Raw genomic sequence first — 21,415 nt, 5'->3', positions numbered from 1 at the left:
TCCTGGAATTTACTGATCCAAATGTCTATGCTAATGGTGAGCATACTACTGGAGAAACAGAGCTCGTGAGATTAAAGCCATGTAGTTCTAGCCTCCTATGTTGATTCACTTATTCACTCATTGATCTATTAATTCAATAGTTATTAAGCATCTACTACATGTTAGTCCCAGGGGATAATTAGAAAAGATAGACACTCTCCCTGCTGTAATAAACATTACAGCCCAGAAAGAAGTTAGATGTTGACAACTAATGACAAGCATGTTGAGTGTACAAAGAAGAAAGCCAAGGTTCTAGATGAACACATAACCTATTCACTATTCAACAGATGTTTAATAAGTGACTACTATGCATGAAGGATATTTATTAAGGATACTTATTAAGTGCTGCAGTGAATAAGACTGGCAAAGTCTCTGACCTGGTGGAATTTACAATCCAGTAGGGGAAAAAGAAAGAACAAACATAATATAATGTCAGGGAATGATATATCCTGTGAAAAAAAGGTAAGAAAGAAGGCTAAAGGAAATGGTGAATGGATAGTTGTAGAAAGCCATTCTGAGATTATATCTGAGTCGGCCTCTTTCTTATAGAACCAGCATCATCTTATCAGGCTTCCTGGGAAGCAGCCTTAGGAGCAGAAGGAACATTTGGAGATGTCGCCAAATCTTCAGGTTGGTTTGCAGTGCTAGTGTCATCATCATTTAAAGGTAGGTCTTTTGCACAACCTGGAAATGCTATTCATGTTCCCATTAATTCTCTGTAGAAGCTTGCTGCATCTTTTATGCACACACAGTAATCCCATAGTAATTCAGCTTCTAAGGAGCTTTGGAATATCTTTTTTTTTTTTTTTAAATCACCTATCAGACAAGGTTAGGAAAGTTAATTCTGAGGAAAAAGAATCTGAGTGAGAGGTGCTTAAATGAGATGCAAAATGTTAATCTATTGGCAAACCTCTAGCGTAGGCAAAATTTTCTCATGTTCATTTGGGGATAATACTAAGTGTGTGAAATCATTGGCAAGAGAGCTTTATGGTGCTGTGCTGTGGACTTAAGGTTGACCAAAGAATAGATATTTATTGAGCATCTACTATGTGCATGGCTATAAGCTTGAAACCAGGAGGATTTTAACCAGGAGGCTAGAAACTGAAACCAGGAGGATTTTTCTCCTGTTGATTTTCTCTACCTGGAAAGAACTTTTAAACCTTATACTCCTGGTTATCCAAGACAGATAACATCTCTCACATATGCCCTTCTCTGGGCAATGCCTCCCCTACTAAAAAAAGATTCGTTACTCCCACCTGTACACTGCATTCCAGGCATCTACACACTTATAATTTTGTTCTTGCCACCATGAATTATAACTATTTGCTTACATGTCTCCTTGGGGGCAGGGGCTGTGTCTTGTTTCTCTCTGTATTCCTATGCCTAACCCAGTTTTTCCCAAAGTTCCCTGATGATAAGGCTTAGCTGGGGGCACTTGTTAAATGATCTGGATTGTCTAGCCTCTCCGGAGAAATTCTGTTTGAGTAGTTCTGGGTTAGGGCCTAGGAATCTGTTGGTCTAGTAAGCATTCCAGGTGATTCCTATCATCAGGCAAGATTGGGAAATACTGGCCCAGCCTGTAGTAACACTAAGAAAATGTAATTGAGTGGATTAAAAACTACAGATAAACAGAACTTTCTTTTGTCTTTTTAGATTAGATAATCATCAAATAAATATAGTATTCTAAAAATACTTGTAAGGTTTGGCTCCTAATTTTGATGAACTTGGGAAAAGGCAAATATGATGAATTGTTCCACCTCCCTGAACATGAGTAAAGTTAATTTAAATTAATAAATTAACATATAAATTGACAGTCGCTGCTGATAATGTAGCTATTTATCAGTAATCCATTCACAACTTTGTACATTAAGCAGTGCTTCTCACCCAGGTGATCCTACCTCCCAGGGAATATTCGGCCATGTCTGGAGACATTTCGTTGTCACAACTGGAGAGGTGCTACTAACATCTAGAGGGTAGAGGCCAGGGCTGCTGCTAAACATCCTACAAAGCATAGGATGGCCCTCCTCACCAGAGAATAATCCTCAAATGTCAATAGTGTTTAGGTTGAGAAATCCTGCATTAGACTCAACAGGGAGATTTAAAAAATCCGTATGCCCAGGCCACTCCCTAGTCCAGTTACCTCTGAATGTCTGAGGGTGGGACCCAGGCATCATCATTGTTCGAGCTCTTCCAGTAATTTCAATATGCAACCAAGGCTGAGAACCATTGCATTAAGTCCAAAGTTTGCCATCTATCAGCCGGGAAATTAGGCACAGAACCTGCCAGTTTCTGTTTCTTCATCTGTAAAATAATAACACCTACATCAGAGGGTTATTCTAAGGGTTAAAGAGAGAATGCATGTGACAGTGCCCTGTAACTAAATATACAAAAGTAAGGTATCATTACTGCTTCCTGTTTGGGCAGCAATCTAAGCGGCAGAACTGGGTAAGTTACTTGCTTAACACCATGAATATATTCTTGCAGGCAAATCCATTCTTACATTTTTGCCTAAAATATGTTCTACACATGCCAAAGAAGTTAGAAAATTCATATGCTTAGGTGAGTTTTTTGTTATGAAGCCTTCTCCCACTCTCTCTACTTGTTCTCTTTGATATGTTTGAATCTATATCCGGTTTTAATAAAGCAGTCCCTCTGTTGTTTGAAGATAACACAATTGGACCTGCAGTCCACCAGCTACCTACCTACATTTAGCGACAGAGCACATCTGGGAAGGCCACCACTAATCTTGTATAGCTAAGGTTGGGGCTAAGAGCAGGAGAGCCTATAGAAATGCAGAGACCCCACGTGATTAAGGAGAATGAAGGTTACATACTTTGGAGCATGGGTTAAGATTGATGAGTTAATCACCGACTGGGTGATTGCTAGAAATGCAGCCTCTCAGGACCCATCCAGATGTAGTGAATGAACATAGGTAGTTTAATAAGCTCCCCAGGTGATATGTAGGCACATTAAGACTATAGAATCATTACTCTAGAAAATCCTACATGAGAAATTAGCCAACTCAGTTCTCCCAAGCATCAAGCATGCAATAGTCTTCTGTGAATCCATGTCTATTTTGGTTCCTTCCATGTCTCAAATGGATTCCGACTGCTGCTGACTGCATGTAGAGGAATGTTCCAGTTGGTGAACTCTCACATCCTTTGCCACCTCTGAGTTTTTAGCAGCCACTCCAGGTTATTAGGTAATGATCTTAGAGCTTATTAGGTAATAAACTTAGCTTAAGTTTAGCTAGAAGATAATTACCATGTGTTTTTGCCAGCCTATCACTTGAAACATGTTATTTCTTTGTTTTCATTATCCTGAAAAATAGTTTACCTGGCAACAGAAGGGTTAATTCATGAGCTGCAGAACTGGTTTCTTTTGTGCGGAGAGAGCAAGCTGGCTCATCCTTCTTGCTGAGAGAGGCAGTTAATCAGTATATAAAGACGTGTGATAGATGAGGCATAACTTCAGAAGGTGCATGGTTTATTTCTCAATGCAAAATCCTCCTACTCCCTGAGAAGCCAAGAGTCAGCCACATCCACAAATCTCTTCCTATGGCCCACCTACTTCTTTTAACATCACATCATCTGTACCCTATGGTCCTACAGCTTCTCCTACTTCAGATTCTCAGTATCCTCTTAAGAGCATGTTTGTGTTGAAGGGGACCTTATTCTAAAATGACATTGGTACCCAATACTTAGATTTAAATCAGTTATGAATTCCCTCCATTAATTCCTATTTCACCTTTTTTCAAAAGTGTTCATACATCTGCAATCATGTAGATTATTATTATAAATTTTGTGCAGTCATTCAAATCTCTACCTGGGAAATTAAAACAGTTTCCAGGTTATCTGGTAGTTTGTTTGGAGAAAGAATTATTCCGATGTGAGGAAAAGACAAATATTTCACATGATAAAGCAAATCTAAAAACATTTAGCTCAGAAAGGAAAAAAAGCCCTCAAGAGGAGTGGGGGGGAAAAGACAAGATTTACGTTTTGAGGAATCAAGTGCTACAAAACAGGGTAGAGCTTTTTAAAAGTTGCTTAGGGGGTTGAGGAGAGAGTTTTTTAAAAAGTTCCAATCTCTTGAGTTACTTAAGAACTCAACCCCCCACTTAAATTCCTGCCTAATCCACATTTGTAGAAAGTATCAGTAAACTGGCCTCCTATGTGGTATACATGAATTAGAGTTCCTGCTCACAGTTTAGTAAGCAAAGTAATCAGCCTCCAAATAGTCAAAAAATAATTTTAATGATGTAAAAATACATTGCATTTTAAACTTAGTATCTTTCTCATATTAACAATGTTAAATGTATCAATATATTTAAGATGTAACCTTAAAGTCACACTTCTATTGAGTTAAGGGCTCAGTCTCATCATTGTAAAGTCAATTCATGTCACGGTTGTATTTTTCTTTGTGGTGATATGTCTAGAGATCAAAGGAGCATCCTCTGGCACCAGTGCTAAGCCCCTTGTAGGAGTGCTTCTTTTTTTTTTAAAACGTCTTTGTTGGAGTATAATTGCTTTACAATGCTGTGTTAGCTTCTGCTGTATAACAAAGTAAATCAGCTATACGTATACATATATCCCCATATCCCCTCCCTCTTGTGTCTCCCTATCCCACCCCTCTAGGTGGTCACAAAGCACTGAGCTGATCTCCCTGTGCTATGTGGCTGCTTCCCACTAGCTATCTATTTTACATTTGGTAGTGTATATATGTCCACGCCACTCTCTCACGTCGTCCCAGCTTAACCTTCCCACTCTCCGTGTCCTCAAGTCCATTCTCTACATCTGCGTCTTTATTCCTGTCCTGCCCCTAGGTTCTTCAGAACCATTTTTTTTCAATTTTGTTTTAAAAAACACATTAGTTGATTAATAAAACTGCAGGAGGAAAAAAGTGAAAATTTATATCTAAATGACACAGCAAGAACTTTATGGAGTGATAGAAAATAAGAATGTTTTGGAAGGGCTAGTTAGATTATGCAGAGCAGAAGAGTCTATTTGGTACCATGGGTTTTAGGAAGCCATTGAATATTATCAAAGGGGAGAGAAAATACAAGAGCTACTTATTGGAAATCTTACCAATAAACAGATTACTCTGACAATGTGCAAGATAATTCGGAAGAAGAATTAAAAGCAACACAGCCATATACTGAAGATGAACCTCATCTATGGTAAAAGTTAGACTACTTTTTACTCTTCTCATTCAGAATTTGAGATAACCAGACCAGGTGTTGTGATTTCCCATCCTATGCATGTGTCTTAGTGCAGGCTGCTATATAACAAAGTACCATAGACTGGGGACTTATAAAGAACAGAAATGTATTTCTCACAGTTCTGGAGGGCCAGGATCAGGGAGTGAGCATGGTCAGGTTCTTGGTGAGTGCCCTCTTTCTGATTTATGGATGGCTATCTTCTCTCTATGTTCTCATAGGGCAGAGGGTTAGCTAGCTCTCCAACCTTTTCTTGCAATTTTAGGAGCACTAATATCATTCATGAGGTTCCACTCATATGACTTAATCCCCTCCCAAAAGCCTCACCTCCAAATATCATATTGGGATAAGAATTTCAACATATGAATTTGAAGGTAACGCAAACATTCAGTCCACTGGAGGTATAGGTTCTAAAGTCAGGGTTGAGATGAAAATTGCATGTAGTTAAAAATGCCATGGAGAATCCACTAGGATTCAAAGGACATAATTTTTGTGTATGTTTTTGCATTTTTGCTATGGTTTTCCTTTCCCTAGTGTAGTGCTCAGTAAACTTTTTCTATAAAGGGCCAGAGAGTAAAGATTTTAGGCTTTGCAGACCGTACTGTCTCCGTTGCAACTACTCATTTCAGCTGCTACGAGCAAAAGCAGCCATAGACAGTACATAAATTAATGATTGTGGCTGTGTTCCACTAAAAGGTTATTTGTAAAAAGAGGCAGCAGGCTAGATTTAGGCTGCAAGTCATAATTTGATGACCCCTGACCTAGTGCATTAGAAACTAGTATTCTTTAAAGTGGAGAAAGGCCACGAAGTAAATTAAATGGAGGCTATATAGTCTAATTTACATAATATAAATGTATATGAAACTCAATTTTACTGCTTACACTGTAAATGGTTTTATGTATTTTCTGTAATTATTAGGGTCTTAACTGATGAATAAAATTAATTTTATCGGTAACTTTTTAAATCAAAAGGACTTAAATCTTAACCCATTAAATTCAATCTCACCTTCTCAAAATTTATTGTTTGTATAATATTTTATGCAATCTAAGAGGTCATTTGCCTCATTTATCTAGGGATAATGAACTATGTTATGAATGTCACAAAACTATATTTCTTTTAAAATGTTTTCTAATTCTAACCTGTAATTGTATTTTATTTTTATATTTCCCAGTAACATAAATATCAAATTCATTATATCCTTTTTTTTTTTTTTTTTTCCAATTTCCTTACTTGTCAAGATAGGCTAGGTGAAACTGGTAATAAATTCCTGCCCACACCTGAGTGGTGTAACACAATGAGCATTTTTCTCAGTCCCAGCAGCTCTCATCCAAGTGGTGATTTGAGAGCATACCTTGTAGCTATGTCACGTGGAACTGTTGACTTCTAAATCCCTGAGTAAGAGAAAAGAGATCACAGCTCTTCTCTATACTTTGGCTTGGAAGTTATATATGTCAATTCTGTTTATGGCTAAGTTACCAGAAATAGTCACTCTACCTCAATGGAACTACCTGTCAGGCTGAGATAGCCATCTTCCTGTGTGATCAAATGGGACTTAGAGAACACATAGCAGCGCCTCTGCCACATTCTATTGTATAAAAGGCCATCCAAGAACCAATTCATAGTGATTTGGTTGAGGTTTGAAATTTATGTAGGCTAAATATCCAACATAACATATAACAGCACATGGAGACATAATGTTACCCCTGTAAAAAGTCAAAGGTTATTACCAGGTTTTAGTCCCCAGTTTAGATAGCTAAGTTATAATACTTCAATGAGTCATCAAAAGAATTCGTTGAGAATTATTAGGGAACCTGTACTGTAGAAGAAGAAATTCTATTCAGATGTCATGATACTTGACAACCACAAATGTTATATGTGGGGTATTGATATTTTATCCAGTTCCTTCCTTTTAAGGATTTAATGATCATTCTTAGCCAGGCATAGTTAAGAGAATATCCTTTGCTCTAGGCCATCGTTTTGTTTGACCCCTCAATTCCATTAATCCATTATTGTTTCCACTGATCTGCACTGTGGTGCAGTTATGAGAGCCCTTATGCTATTTGTTGGGTATCTTAAGGCTTTGATTATGCACATACTCTGAGATCACTTTAAGCATCAAATCTTTGTCGGTAAGGGTGCTAAGGATGCTTTACTTCCCTCTAATGAACTATGTAAAATTGGCTGCCTGCTTTGTGTATGATTCCAAAAGTAGCAGAATGTTACCATAATCTGATCTCTCAAATCTGAGCCTTCTCACTCTGTAAATTTACCCTGGGTTTTCTGCCAGGGTTGGAGCTATATTCAGTTCCTTTAGGCACAGTAATTCTCACCAGAGAGGCATGGACTTTGGGGTTTGGAGATGGGAATTAGAATCTCTAGAGTTATGAGCAGTGTGTGTAGTAAGAAAAGGCTTATTTAGCAAAACAATGCAATTTCATATTTTGAAAAACAATTGGTTTTATGCTTTAAACTCCTGAAACTAAAATTTAACCATCTTCCTGGCTGCTGGAAGTACGCAAATGTTGGTGACTTTCAGCTGTTGAGAGGATGCATTTCTGAATCAGCAGGGAATTGGATTTTTACATTTATTAAAAGGCACATTGGGTTTAAACATGAGGTTTTTTATGATGGAAAACTCAGAGTAGATACTTCACTGTGCAGAAAAAAGGAAAACCGTGACATGATTGGAAGATCTGAGGGCAAGAGGGTCAAAAGGTAAGAATTCAGAGCAGTTGGTAAGGGAATAACAGGGGACTGAAAATACCTCTAGGAAATCCTTAGGAATGTAAAGGAGGAGGGCACAGGACATACTTGAGTTGTGTGGGATGAGAGCTCACTTTATTTCATTTGGTTGTTAAAAGAAGGCTGATAAAGTTGTGATCACTGCATATATGCTTGAAGCATAACCTGTAACCTCTTGTATGGCTAAAATCACAAGCCCATCGGGCCTTGGTTTCATCTACAAAGTGAGTGGGTGGATGACAGCCAAGGTCTCTTCCATTAAATGATTCTGTCGTTTTCTGAGTCTACTCCCCTTCCCCCAACACACAAAATCAAATAGCCAACAGTCAACGAACAAACATTCATCAAGACCACATAATGATCCAAACATTGTTGGCCAAAGTCCTACAGGTGTTGGAAAACAGGATATAGACTTTCCTGTCTGCAGGGAACTTATGATCCATTTTGGGGAGACAAGGTAAAATTGTAAATAATACAAAAAGTACGTAATTTTCTATTAGAATGGGGTAAGCAAAATACAGCTTGCAGGACAACTCTGGCCCAACAGCTATAGCTGCTCTCACATTGCATACGGCAGAGTTGAGTTGTTGCCACAATGTATGGCCCACAAGCCTAAAATATTTACTGCTTGGCAAAAAGTTTGCCAACACTTATATTAGAATAATCAAATAATGTCACAAGGCAAAATGGGAGAGATCCCAAGTGGTAACAGAGAGGACAGAGCTATTGGAGTTGAGATAAGGCCCAGCCTGAGAAAGCTTCAAGGGGTCCCAGCAATGAGAGGAGAGAGCGAGGAACCTCCATTTTCTGTAGAAAAAAGGACATGGGGAACAGGGATCTTTATAATTAGTAAGACAATGATGAATGTAACCACATATTATGTTTATTACATACTTTTCTAGTCATTTTTACTATGCTGGCCCTCAAAATAATTTACTTTGAAAAATCTAAGCCTTTTGGATATCCTTCACAATGTTGCTCCAAAATCAGTACTGATTAAAAATTCACCACCCCTCTCCTGAGAAGCAGGAAATGTTGCTGCGTTGATAATTCTAATAAATGAAAATTTGTGATTCACTCTAAAGATAATTAGAGGAATATACAAATGAATTTCAAGGGATATTAACATAGGAAAATCTGGAGTTTGAAATAATATCAGTATTTATTGTATTTTGATTGACATATTTCTATTACTGTCTGTCCTTGATTCATAGCTGTATTTTATTAACCACCATAATTTTGACAAACACATGAAGCTAAATGGTAACTACAGCAGATTCTGGGCCTAATTATTTTCCACCATGTCAAACTTTGCTATCGTGGTAAACAGTTTATTTTGATGCCTTTAAATATTTCTCAGTGCCTCTGAGCCCTTTAGATGCTATGGGGACACACACTGAAGCCCACTCACCCAGAGCTGCCCAACCCAGAAAATGTTCCATGTTCCAGAATTTTCCTTGCTCTTCTTTCCTGCCCCAATCCAAATTTGTTTTCCTGAATTTATTTGGTATCTTGTATCTTGGGGGCCTTGCTAGCTACTTGAAGAGAATTAGATGAAGTTGGTTAATACAGCTTTTAGTAAAAATCTATTCTTATGAGTGTTATCAATCAGCACTAGGATGTGGAAGAATTCATTCACTCCTGAAACTTCCCATGCTTGGTAGCATGCTAGGCCCAGGGGACACAAAGATGGATGTTAGCTTGCGAGTAGCTTCCTGTCTTCAGCAGTGTGCTCCAAAAGGTGGTCCCTGACTGATCTCCACATGCATCTCCTGGTCTGCTGGTTAAAGTATGCAGCTGTTTAGCCTCCAAAAGGGGCTTACTTGGTGAGGATACCTGGGGAGGACACGCGGAATGCACATTTTTACCATTTACCATGCTTCAATTTTTCTGTATTTTTAGGCTAAGGGGAGATGATTCCTGGATTCAGGGCACCCATCAATCAGAACACTGGCAAACATGGCCAGATTTGACTTGCAGATATGTTTTTAAAATTGGGAAATTTCACATAAACACTTGATTTCTTCCTTCTCTTGAAAAATTAGAAGCTGTGACATCACTAAGTTTGTGTTTCTTGACTGAATTCAAGGAATTTTTCCCCCGTTATAGTTGGACAGAGCCTCTGTGTTCCTGTTGGTTCAAATCCCTATCATTCTCTCCTGTGTTACACACCTGGCCATCCTTATTCAGATATCCTCCATCCGTGGCCCTTGTAATCATTTGATTTAATGACCTCTGACCTATTGATAGATTCAAGTGGATAATTACAAATTAAAAAATTTTTTTTTAAACTCTGTTAATGTTATCCCTGTTTATCTGTGTCTCAGGTAAGGCTGGGACTTAATTCTATGTGCAAACTTTGAAAGGCCTTAGGAAGTGGGAGTTCTAGGTTCTAGAGGAGAGAATGGTCAAAATATTTGGGGCAGGTGGTCACTTTCAGTCACCTGGCCAGCATGGATTTGGTTTAGGCTGTTGAACACAGGTAGCAGATAACAGAGTTAAGATCATCTTATTTCTTTCTAAATCTAGCATTCCTATAGCAATTGTCACCATGGTATCTTGATGTGTTCTGACAGGGGAAATTTCACTTATTAAAAAATGTGGTAATGAGGGAAAGAGAAACTCCTTTCATGCTTTAACCCTGGAGGCATTTCCTCAGTGACGAGCTCAGAAATATGAGCGTACATAGGATGGAAGTTCCACCATGATCTGACCCAACCAAGGGCTGGTGATGTTTTTTTGTCTTTTAAAATATTTATTTATTTGGCTGCACCAGGTCTTTGTTTCGGCATGCGGGATCTTTAGTTGTGGCATGCGAACTCTTAGTGGCAGCGTGTGGGATCTAGTTGCCTGACCAGGGATCGAACCCGGGCCCCCTGCATTGGGAGCGTGGGGTCTTAGCCACTGGACCACCAGGGAAGTCCCCTGGTGGTATTTCTTAATGATGAGGCTGCAGATGTTCAGCTGAAAGAATCCTTGAACCTGAGGGCTGGCAGCTAACTCAAGGTTGTAATACTCCTTGCGTGCCTCTTTTCAGCATTTGAGGCACTTGTACATGTTAATCTCATCTAATCCTTACAACCACCCTGTGAAGTGATAAAATGCTCATTCCCATTGTATAGCGTCAAAAAGAGATTCACTGAAGATGAGTCACCTGCTTCAGGTCAAACAGCTCTTCTAATAACAACTCCCCTGAATTTTAAATTACAACCAGTGTTTTAAAATCTTATTCAGCGTTCACAGCTTCTGTGGAGCATGGGGCTTCCATTTACGTAGACCACCCGATGAGTGGAGCCCCTAGTTGTGTGGTGTGGGCAGTTCTGAGTCCTGGCACATTGATGGGAAAAGTTTGCATGTGGGTTGCGCTGCAGGCATAAATAAGACATGTGATAAGCTTTGTGCAGTTCTTAGTGGGCTAGCCAGACTCATGAAAGCATCTTCAAAATAAAGTGAATGAGATGATACAGAAATGACCTTGAATCTGATATCATTTTCAGTACCAAAAAAAAAAAAAAAAAAAAAGAAAAGAAAGAAGGAAAAAAGCAAACTCTAGTACTGTGCCTATTGTTAGGGACGAATTGCTTGTGACAAACTTCAGGATTGCAGGTACAAGCAACCCTTGAACTGAGAAGCACTGATGCACCCCACACTGCCTCAAGTCTGTTCATATCTCCTTACTCTAGAGATGTGAGCTTACCCTAGAGATGAGCTGGTTGATATAAAAGTCACTTGTGGGAGACCAGGGGAAGAATGAGTCCATTCAGAACAGATGCTGTATTAATTTGCTTAGGCTGCCATAACAAAAGATCGCAGGCTAGGTGGCTTAAACAGAAATTTATTTTCTCACAATTTTGGAGGTCAGAATTCCAAGATCAAGGTGTCAGCAGGGTTGGTTTCTTCTGAAGCCTTTCCCCTTAGTTTGTAGATGGCCTTTCTCCTTGGTTTATGGACTGGTTTCTTCGGAGCCCTCTTATCCTCTTCACTCTTTCCTCTGTGTCTGTATCCTAATCTCTTTTTATAAGGATGCCAGTCATATTAGGTTAGGGCCCACTCTACTGACTTCATTTTACCTTCATTACCTCTGTAAAGACTATTTCTAAATATAGCCACATTCTAAGGTACTAGAGGTTAGGACTTCAACAAATGAATTTTGAGGAGGACATAATTCAGCCCATAACAGATGCTTATGTTGACCTTTTTCAGAGGATTTATGAATTGTTAGCATGCTTTTTGATGGTGGATAGCAAGGTACTCACATCAGCAGGTCTTAGAAATGTTTTTAAGTCCAGGTTTCCTCTACCACCTTTTTTACTGAAATAAATAAAATGCATAAAATCTTATTGGGATCACACAAACTAATACAATGTTTTGCCTTAAGGATCATGAAGTTAAAACTCTGTCGAAGACAAGCAAGAAAGGAAGTAAAGTAAAATAAAACAAAACAGGGTAGGTGGAGATTCTAGACAGCTGGTGAGCACACTCGTCAGGCTCAAAGGTATTCAGTGTGAGCCCAGTGATTTCAGATCTTCTGGGTCTTTGAGAGGTTGGAAAACTGAATTTTTATATAAAGTTCCCCAATTTTTAAATGTTGGCAATGTATTCCTTTTTCAAAAAAGAGAGCATTGTATGAGTCAAACAAAACATGTCTGCTTACTGGATTTAACCCATTTCATTGGGTTAGGCTGGTTTGGATCTAATGGCCTATACTAGCTCAGAGTTTTTGACCCCAGCTCTACATGAAACCTAGGGATATTTTTGAACCATTATTATGTAGTATTTAATTAAAACATTTCCTCATTGGACAAAAGAGTCCATGCTTTAAGAGGGAGGAGATATGGGGATATATGTATATGTATAGCTGATTCACTTTGTTATAAAGCAAAAACTAACACACCAATGTAAAGCAATTATATTCCAATAAAGATGTTTTTTTAAAAAAAAAAAATTCAAGGACCAAAGGAAAAAAAAAAAGAGTCCATGCTTTAAATCTAGCAATAATCAGTTTGGCCAGAACTGACGTATAGGACCCATCCCACATTTCTCTAATTATGACTTTTGCAAGCACTTAGTGGAGAGTTTTTACTATTTAATCTAAAATCTTAGAATACTTGGTTTAAAATTTGAAAAATTATACAAATAGCCTTGTTAGGACTATTGTGTAGTTACAGAATCATTTTATTAAATTCAATAAATTATTTCTTTCTGAAATTCCATGTATATTAGGCTGACTATTCATTGTGTAATATGTATATGCAGAACTTGAAAATAGTAATGACTTACTAGGAGTTTTCTGTGGGCCAGACACTGTTCTAAGTACTTTAAAAGAATTAATCGATTTAATCCTCTCAACAACCCTGTAGAGGTGAGATCCATTATGACTGCCACTTAACTGATGGATAACTGAGGGAAGCACTTGCCCAAGGTCACAGAAAGAGTTTCTTAATCATGGAACCCTGCACTTTACTACTCTAGGGTATGTGACCCAAGTTGTTTTGTTTTGTTTTCGGGGGGTGGGGGCATTTGGGAGTCTTTAACTTCTCTCCTTCTCAGAATACCCTATTTGGCCTATCATACCTAAATTTCAATCTTCCCCACCCCTCCCCCCAAAAGGTCTCATTAAATGTCTCCTACTGGGCAGAAATTTCATTTTAAGAACTATGCCTAATAGGTACAAAGTGAGCTTCTTAAACCATAGTGTTTGTGGATAGAATTCCATAGGATGTCCATAAAAATAAAAATTTAAAAATTGTGTTTTCATGTTCACTAACCTCTCACCGACAGTATTTACTTCAATTATGAATTTAGGCAAAAGACCACAATAGGGCTGGCAGTACCTGTGACTTTGTCACAATAGAAATTAGAGATAATTTAAGATCTTAATACATAAAACTGTTGTAGAATTTTCAAAATATTATTTACATTCATGGAAACTTCAAAATTACATTAATTATGGGCCTACCACTATATCATCTTATTTACTATGGAAGAAAAAGCACATCTATTTCTGCATTACAAGTTCGTTTTGTAAATGCAGAATTTTTCATCACTGGACTTGAACATAACTGGTTTTCTTTATGATCCTATTTTGTTGCTGTTGTTGTTTTTTGGCCTATGTTTTGTTTTATGCGTTAAAAATTTTTCTGAGAAGGAATCAGTAAGTTTCACTGCAATGCCAAAGGGACCAATCACGTGAAAGAGTAAGAAAGTAACATTTACTTCATCCATTTATTCATCTTTGTTTCCACCTATCCACACATTGGTTCCATTGAATTAATTTGATTAAATATGACTGACTGCTCATCATGCATTGGACTCAGTGTTAGGTATTGCAGACTTGGAGTAATGTTCTTATGTACCCACCACCAATCTTCATTTGATGTTGAAGTCTGGAAAATCTGCCGAAGGCTCCCAGAATGTACCGGAATCTTCACATTTGAAATACCTTTGTTTTTTGAAAGACATCCGATTTGCATCAGTCTCTTAGCTGAGGGAAACCCAAGGCCACCGCTCACTCTATTCTTCCTCTTCCCTTTCAATCTCTAATTTTTCTCTTATTTGCTGAAACCCACACAGGCATGCTACTCACTAGAAATAAGAGGAACATTGCTACATTTTAAAGACTGGTAATATAGTTTGTACATCATGATATTAGCTCTACTGCTGCAGTGTCATCCTTTATTGCCAACATAGTTTTTCATGTTTGACTATAGATGAGGTAGCAGATATCAGTACCTGGATTCTGTTTGTCAGTGGCAACTGGAGAGTGTAACCGTGGTTTCACCCCAATCCCTAGAACGAGAAAAATTATACGGTCCTGGAGCAAAACAATTAGGCAAGGGAACATTAGAAAGTTTTGTTAATTATAAATAGTCTCTCTAAAAGTAAGCACATGTGGTTTTCAGTTCCAGTTATGACAGGGTACCTAGTATTGGGCCAGCCCTCCTACTGAAAGTTAAACAAGTGAAACAACATATATGAAACAACTGTTAGAAGGCATTGGCAAGTAGTGAATGCCAGCAAGGCTTGAGGAACAGTGATTCTTGAGCGAAGGGCTAAGAATGGGGTAGAGGTCAGTTGGGGAATAAAGATGAGTTTTATTTGGGGATTGCCAGAGTGTCTGGGATTTGAAGGACAAAGCCCCAGAGGGGAAGAAACTTAAGAGAAAGAGTCCAAACGATCTGTATACAATTTCCTCTTAAATTTTAGGCTGAATTCTAAGCAGGGCAGGATGAGACTTCAAGAAACCAACAGAAAACAGCATCTGGGAGGGGAAGGAGCTGAGCAAAGATTTAATAAACAGGACACAAAACGCTAATCATAGAGGCAAAAAATTGATAAATTAATTGCATTGAAAGTAAGGACTTCAGTTCTGATTTACAGTTTATGAAGCTATTTTCCTTTTAGAAGCTTTATTGCTTTACCTCTCCCATTTGAATTTATGATTATGTTTTTGTTTGGTTCTATGGCTCTAAAAATGATTCTGTAGAGGAAACAGAACCATACAGTGTGGTATTTGTAAATGGGGTGCCTTTACCCGCTGCTCACGCCCAGGGGTTTTGAGCAGATTCGATTCAACTCATATTTTAAATTTTGGGAACGGGGTTCCCCACCGCTATTCCAATGGGTATCTGTGGCCACATTGGGTGAGGGTGGAGGGCTGATCAAAGCAGAAAATGTCAAGCAAATGTGTCTTGTGACCCAGATAGCATCATGCCTTTTGGATAGTCAATGGTCAGCAGTTGGAGGCTGAAAGCTGACAATGTGAGGTCCTTAGCAGATACTGAAGGGAAGACAAGTAGTAGTAAAATACATCCCAACTGAACTGATTCTTAACAAAGAAGATGTTAATGCTCAAAGTAATAACTCATGAAAATTAAGTGATGATGTAGTAATAAAGGGATGTTGACTCTGATAGTAATGGCCAGTAGATGGCTATTTCTGTTTTCCATAAGGAAAAAAGTATTGTATTGCTAACATAAAACTGCCTCAGTGGTTAAACGTTTAATTGTCAGAATAACATTCCAGACTACTTAAACCTTAATGCTGGTTTTTCAGAAGTATTTCTCTTTATTACTCTACAGGTGACTTCACTTTCCCTAGGATGACAATAGCAACACCAGTGCTTTTTTTCTTTAAATTCTTGAATCATAAATGTAACTAAGCCTTCAAGTCTATCTATCACATTGTTTTATTCATGTTATGAATTAAATTTTATTTTGTATTTGTTGGTTAATTGAATAACACCTGCTACATATATTTAGAGTATGTCTTTTCAAATAATGACATCATATTTCCAGGCAATTTTAAATAAGTCCAACTGATTTGAAACAATCAAAAAATGTAGACCAGGAAACTATTGTCATCAAGTGAGATTTTAGACAGTATAAGGTGGAATTTATGTCTCAAAAATTCCAAAGGTATTTGAAACTCCATTAACTTGGTATATGGCTACTGATTATAATTGTCTGGGAAATGTTGATGTATCATTTATTTCATAACTTTACATTGACGAGCTATTCATTTATGGTTTTTCTCTTGCATTTTGTATCACAAGTAAATCATCACTAAGTCAATCATAAATGCCATCTACACATTTGTCAAAATTTAAGGTCATCATCTTTAGTTTCCTTATCAATTCTTCAAATGTTACATTTCCCTTTGAACTGAATAATACATAGCCGGGCTTCCCTGGTGGCGCAGTGGTTGAGAGTCCGCCTGCCGATGCAGGGGACACGGGTTCGTGCCCCGGTCCGGGAAGATCCCACATGCCGCGGAACGGCTGGGTCTGTGAGCCATGGCCGCTGAGCCTGCGCATCCGGAGCCTGTGCTCCGCAATAGGAGAGGTCACAACAGTGACAGGCCCGAGTACCGCAAAAAATAAAAATAAAAAAAAAAATAATAATAATAATACATAGCCCACAGTGAAAAGAAAATCTCAGCTCTGATTTTATAGTTAGTTCTACACTCCTCATCAGAGGAGAAAAGGGTCTGATCTCACAACCTATTTATATAGCTTTTAAACTTTCTAAGAAAAATAAAGGTCTCTATAATTAATGCCTAGTGGTATAAACATCCCTGCTTTAGTGGTTGCCTGGTAACTACATACTGCAGGCTTGTGGGGTTGCTAAAGAGGCTGAATAAACGGAAATACTTAGATTCATTTCCAATTCAGGTGGATGAGGGGCAGCAGCGGGCTAGATTTCTTCGTTAAAATTGTTTTTCCGTAATGGTTTTGCACTAAAACATCCTTCTGCAGTAAAACTTACTCTTGTAAATGACTTCTGCAGATAAGAGTCCAATCAGCAAGTAATGGTTTAAGATTTTAAAAACATTAAATAGAACTGAACCAACACTGCTTCATTGTTCTGTATTAGCCCTAGTTTCTGTTCTTAGAGTGACCAAACTGGGTAATAATGTTCTTACTGAACCTTTAACTCTTCAAAAATATTTTATATTTGGACATTCGTTTAGCATTGAATGACCAAATGCAATTCCCAGCTAGAGGTGGTGGTAAAAGGGACTGGGAGTGATTATAATAATATATTTATGTTTAGCTTTGGCTTGCTTCTACCTGGCAGACTTAATTTTCTAATTATGTTTTGCTTTCATTTAGGTAAAATTAGCTTGCATTCCCTTGGCACACACCAACTGCAGTTGGTGGAGGAGGCCTTCCAGAACCATAGGCTGTTGACAAGAGTGGCTAACTAGATTAGGATTAAATTTACTGAGTGAAATCCACAAAGAGCCTAAGCACATGCAGATAATGACAAGTTGACTAAGAGGGAATGTAGTTAGGTCATATAAAAACTCATTTCTGGCAATGTCTTGGTTTCAAAAACATGTGATAGATACAGGGCACTCAAAGCTCATCTGTGCTCTTTTGTTAGAGTTCCTTATGTCAAGATTTGGGGCTTCCCAGGTTGGTCACTGTGGTGTAGACAGGGATAAGCATGGTCTGGAATATTTAAATTGTATAACTATAGCCTTGTGGGTAGAGTCAGAAATGATTTGCTACTCAGTAATTTTGTCATTTGGTAATACTTAGGCATGATAACATATGGTTTGCTCTTTGGAGTTAACATAAATGTTGTCATTGACTGAAATAAAGAATTCTCTTATTCTACCAGGGAAACTGTTTTAGGATATGTGTAAGTTCCTTCCATGTGAAAAGATGAAGCGTCCCATTGCATCATTGTGTATAACTCTTTGGGTTTTTGGTTTAGCGGGTTGGAGGATGTGGCTAGTGAGGTCGAGGCCATGGTTTAATCAGAAAGCCACTTGGCTCCCCAAGCTAAGTTTGCATTTCTAGCTGCAGAAACCCATTTCATTGGTCTTAAAAGAGAATCTTGAAGAGTGTGCTATGGCTCAGCATAAATACCAGGATTCAGAAAATAATGAAACCAATAGTTTTCTCTGTTTGTAAAAATATTCAGTATCTCTCCTTCCTTTTTTTTTTTTTTTTTTTTTGGCCACACCATGCAGCATGCGGGATCTTAGTTCCCCGACCAGGGATCGAACCCATTCCCCCTACAGTGGAAGGGCCGAGTCTTAACCACTGGATCACCAGGGAAGGCCATCTCTCCTTCCATTTTAATGATGAAAGAAATTTACTGATTAACGATCATGATTCATTTTGTTATATATATTAGTTTCTTTTCTTCCTGTGTATACTTCCATCTCTCTTCTTTTCCCCACCTTCCAGAAATTTTCACTCTAACCCTGGGATGTCTTTTTATTTTTTTTTTTAAGCTGTTTATGAAGCTTCAAAAGATTTAATTTCTAGAGCCATCAAGTCACTACCCTTTCAGATCTATTTTGGTTTGATGCTAATAGAGCCTGTCTTTGTGCAAAGGAAGTCTTTCAGAAAGAGTTAATTTGCAATCTCAACAGAGGCTAATTCTCAGGAGAGTAAAAAAACCCAGCAAGTGTCCTCCAGGTGGAGAAGCAGCCTGAGCCAGGCAGCTGGTGAGGCAGTTAACTCCTCGTGTTCTACTTCTGTGCAGTAGGGTGGGATATTCCTTCAGCCCTCAGCAGTGGGCAGTGGCAGCTTTAAGGTAGAGACAAAATGCTGTTTGTTTTCCTTCCCGTGTCCTAGATTTTGGCAGTTAGAAAATGTGCTGTCCTGTGATTTCTTCCTTTTTTTTTTTTAACCTGTTTATTTTTCATTTAAAAAAAAAAGGTGAGAGGGAAGAAACCACTCAGGGATTGATTCCTTTGTGATGTGATTCTGCTTTAATTTTATTTAGACTAATAGAAGCTATTTCATCCCAATGACGATTTTTAAAAATTGAGCTGCATGTATAAAATGAATGGGATTTGCTTCCCAGAAATATTGTCATGTCATATTCCCAGTTCTTAACTCCCAAGTGAAGTTTATTCTTTATTTTTCCCCCCCAGAAGTGGGCTGGTTAATTTCTTGGGTAGTAATTCAACATCAGTATCAAGTATCAGTATCAAGAAAATGTATTACCTTGTGATGTGAAAATGCATTTTGAAAAGAACAAGGAATGCTTTTAGGTTTCAACTTAAAATTTTTACTATCAGTTCAGCACCTAAGTTTTACTGTCAAATGCTTTTCTTTCATCTTATAAGGAATCTAGTTATTCTAATATTGAGCAATTTCAGAGAGAATATTTCATAAAAGAAAGTGGTACAATGAACAGGGATGGAAAACATAGGGCTAAGAGAGGGAGTAGCTATCAGAGTGAAGTCAAAGAAAAATAATGAGCACCTCTGGTTATACGATACCCTGGAGGTGATTTCTAAACCTTTGACCCTTAACCCCAAGGTTCCAGGTGAAACTTCTTTCTTGATGTAGACCTTTTCTGGAAGGGAACTTTTTACAATGTATTGATTCCCCCCCCCTTCAGGGCCTTTGCAGAAAAGATTTTTCTCTGCCCCGTTTTGTGTCATATTTAGATCCAATTTGGAAAGTGAAGCAATAAAAGTGCTGAAACCTTTCATTAGGAGTCTGCCATTTTAAAGAATGAACTCTGATCTGTAACCCTCAGACTAAACATTCGTCTTCCAGAAATTCAAGTCCAGGATTTGGTTATGGTTTGCTTTTACTTCTTTGAGACACAGCTTGAATGCCTCCATTTGATTTTGTGCTTTCAGCACATTTTTGGGATCTGGTGATTTGGGAAGGCATGTAACCATACGGTCTTGATAAGGTGATAGATTTTCACATCCTAGGAATTGGCAGGAAAGGGTAGGAACTGAATCCGATGTGGGAAGGGAAAATTAAGAGCTTGAGCCTAACTCACTCATCTCATGAGATACCTTCTGAGACCTATAATTCCCATAAAATCAATTTTTAGGCAAGTTTTTATTTTCTTTTTGTTTTTTGGTGTGTGTGTCCCCACCACATGGGAGTAATTCTTTTAAATTCTCTTAAAAGTAGAGAGCTTTCTTTTACAAGCGATGACACTTAACACTTCTTGGTTAGCCCTTCAGAAAATCACTCAGTTTTGCGGTAAAGAACAAAAAAGTGCCTTGCTTCGCCTTTCTTGAAAAGAGATTGTATAGAAAGGTAGGGCTGAGGGGCCGGGTGTAACGTAATAAAGGATAGCAGCACGCATTTTGATCTGGAAGTTGATGGTTTTGGGAGAAGGAGAATCAAACAAAGGCAGGCATATACACCAAATGGGTAAAAACGCCCTGGCGGCAGTATTGGATGTAAAAAATTTTTTTTTCTTTTTCTTTTTTTAAGAAAAAAGCAAAGGGTGCCTTCTGTGTTTTCTACAGGTGGGCTAGAGAGGGGGCTGAAGTGAAGGACTTTCTTGGCTCTAACAGAGAATTCGGATTAGGGAGGCCGGGCATTTAATCGGTCCGTCGTTGCCCCGCCGGCTCGGTGGGGCCGTGTCAGGCGAATCAGCTCTTGGGCGCCTTCTTTCCTTCGCCTCGCCCTGGAGCTTTGATTCTGCCCTCTGCGCTCCGGGCCTTAACCCGGCCTGGGCACGTGCCCAGTTCTCTCACCTCAAGGAGCCGGCTGATGGCTGGTAGCCCCGGGCGGGGACCAGGCGGCGGCGGGCGACGCACCGGCGCGCAGCGGGTTAAGGCGGCGGGGGCGGCGGCGAGGGGGCGGAGGGAGCGCTGCAGCGGCGGCGGCGGCCCGGCTGCGAGCGCCCGCGTCCCCGGAGCGCCGCGGGTTAAGCGCCGCCCGCCGCCGGGAGGGCTGAACCCGGAGCTGCCGCTCCGAGCTCGCATTCGGATCCGCTAGAGCAGGAAGATGGCGACGGACGGCGCGAGCTGCGAGCCCGACTTCTCCCGCGCCGCAGAGGAGGCGGCGAGGGCCCCGGCGGAGGCGGCGGTAACCGAGGTCCCAGGGTGGGCGCGGGGTTCCGGGGTGGGAGCCCCCGGGGCGCTCTGCCAGCCCGGGCTCTTCCGGGTGCGCTCTCCTCGGGGTGCCCCCTCCT

At 39.2% G+C, this 21,415-nt stretch overlaps 1 protein-coding gene across 4 annotated transcripts in view; it reads left to right on the top strand.

The window, feature by feature from the left end:
* Positions 1–21,228: 21,228 nt before the first annotated feature.
* Positions 21,229–21,415, top strand: part of CTTNBP2 (cortactin binding protein 2) — a gene marked incomplete at its 5' end in the record, with an annotated part of 152,598 nt that continues 152,411 nt past the window's right edge. The window contains one exon of one of the 4 annotated variants that reach the window (XM_082846962.1): positions 21,229–21,309. In XM_082846962.1, coding sequence (XP_082703088.1) covers positions 21,229–21,309 — 81 coding nt within the window. Of the gene's footprint in view, positions 21,346–21,415 lie in introns of all 4 variants that reach the window. The other 3 variants (XM_082846961.1, XM_082846960.1, XM_082846959.1) reach the window with 3 other exon arrangements.

This window comes from Leucopleurus acutus, assembly GCF_964270905.1.
Source record: "Leucopleurus acutus genome assembly, chromosome: 9".
NCBI classification, from domain to species: Eukaryota; Metazoa; Chordata; class Mammalia; order Artiodactyla; family Delphinidae; genus Leucopleurus; species Leucopleurus acutus.
The sequence above is the reverse complement of the archived record's forward strand: the minus strand, read 5'-3'. Positions and strand labels throughout refer to the sequence as shown.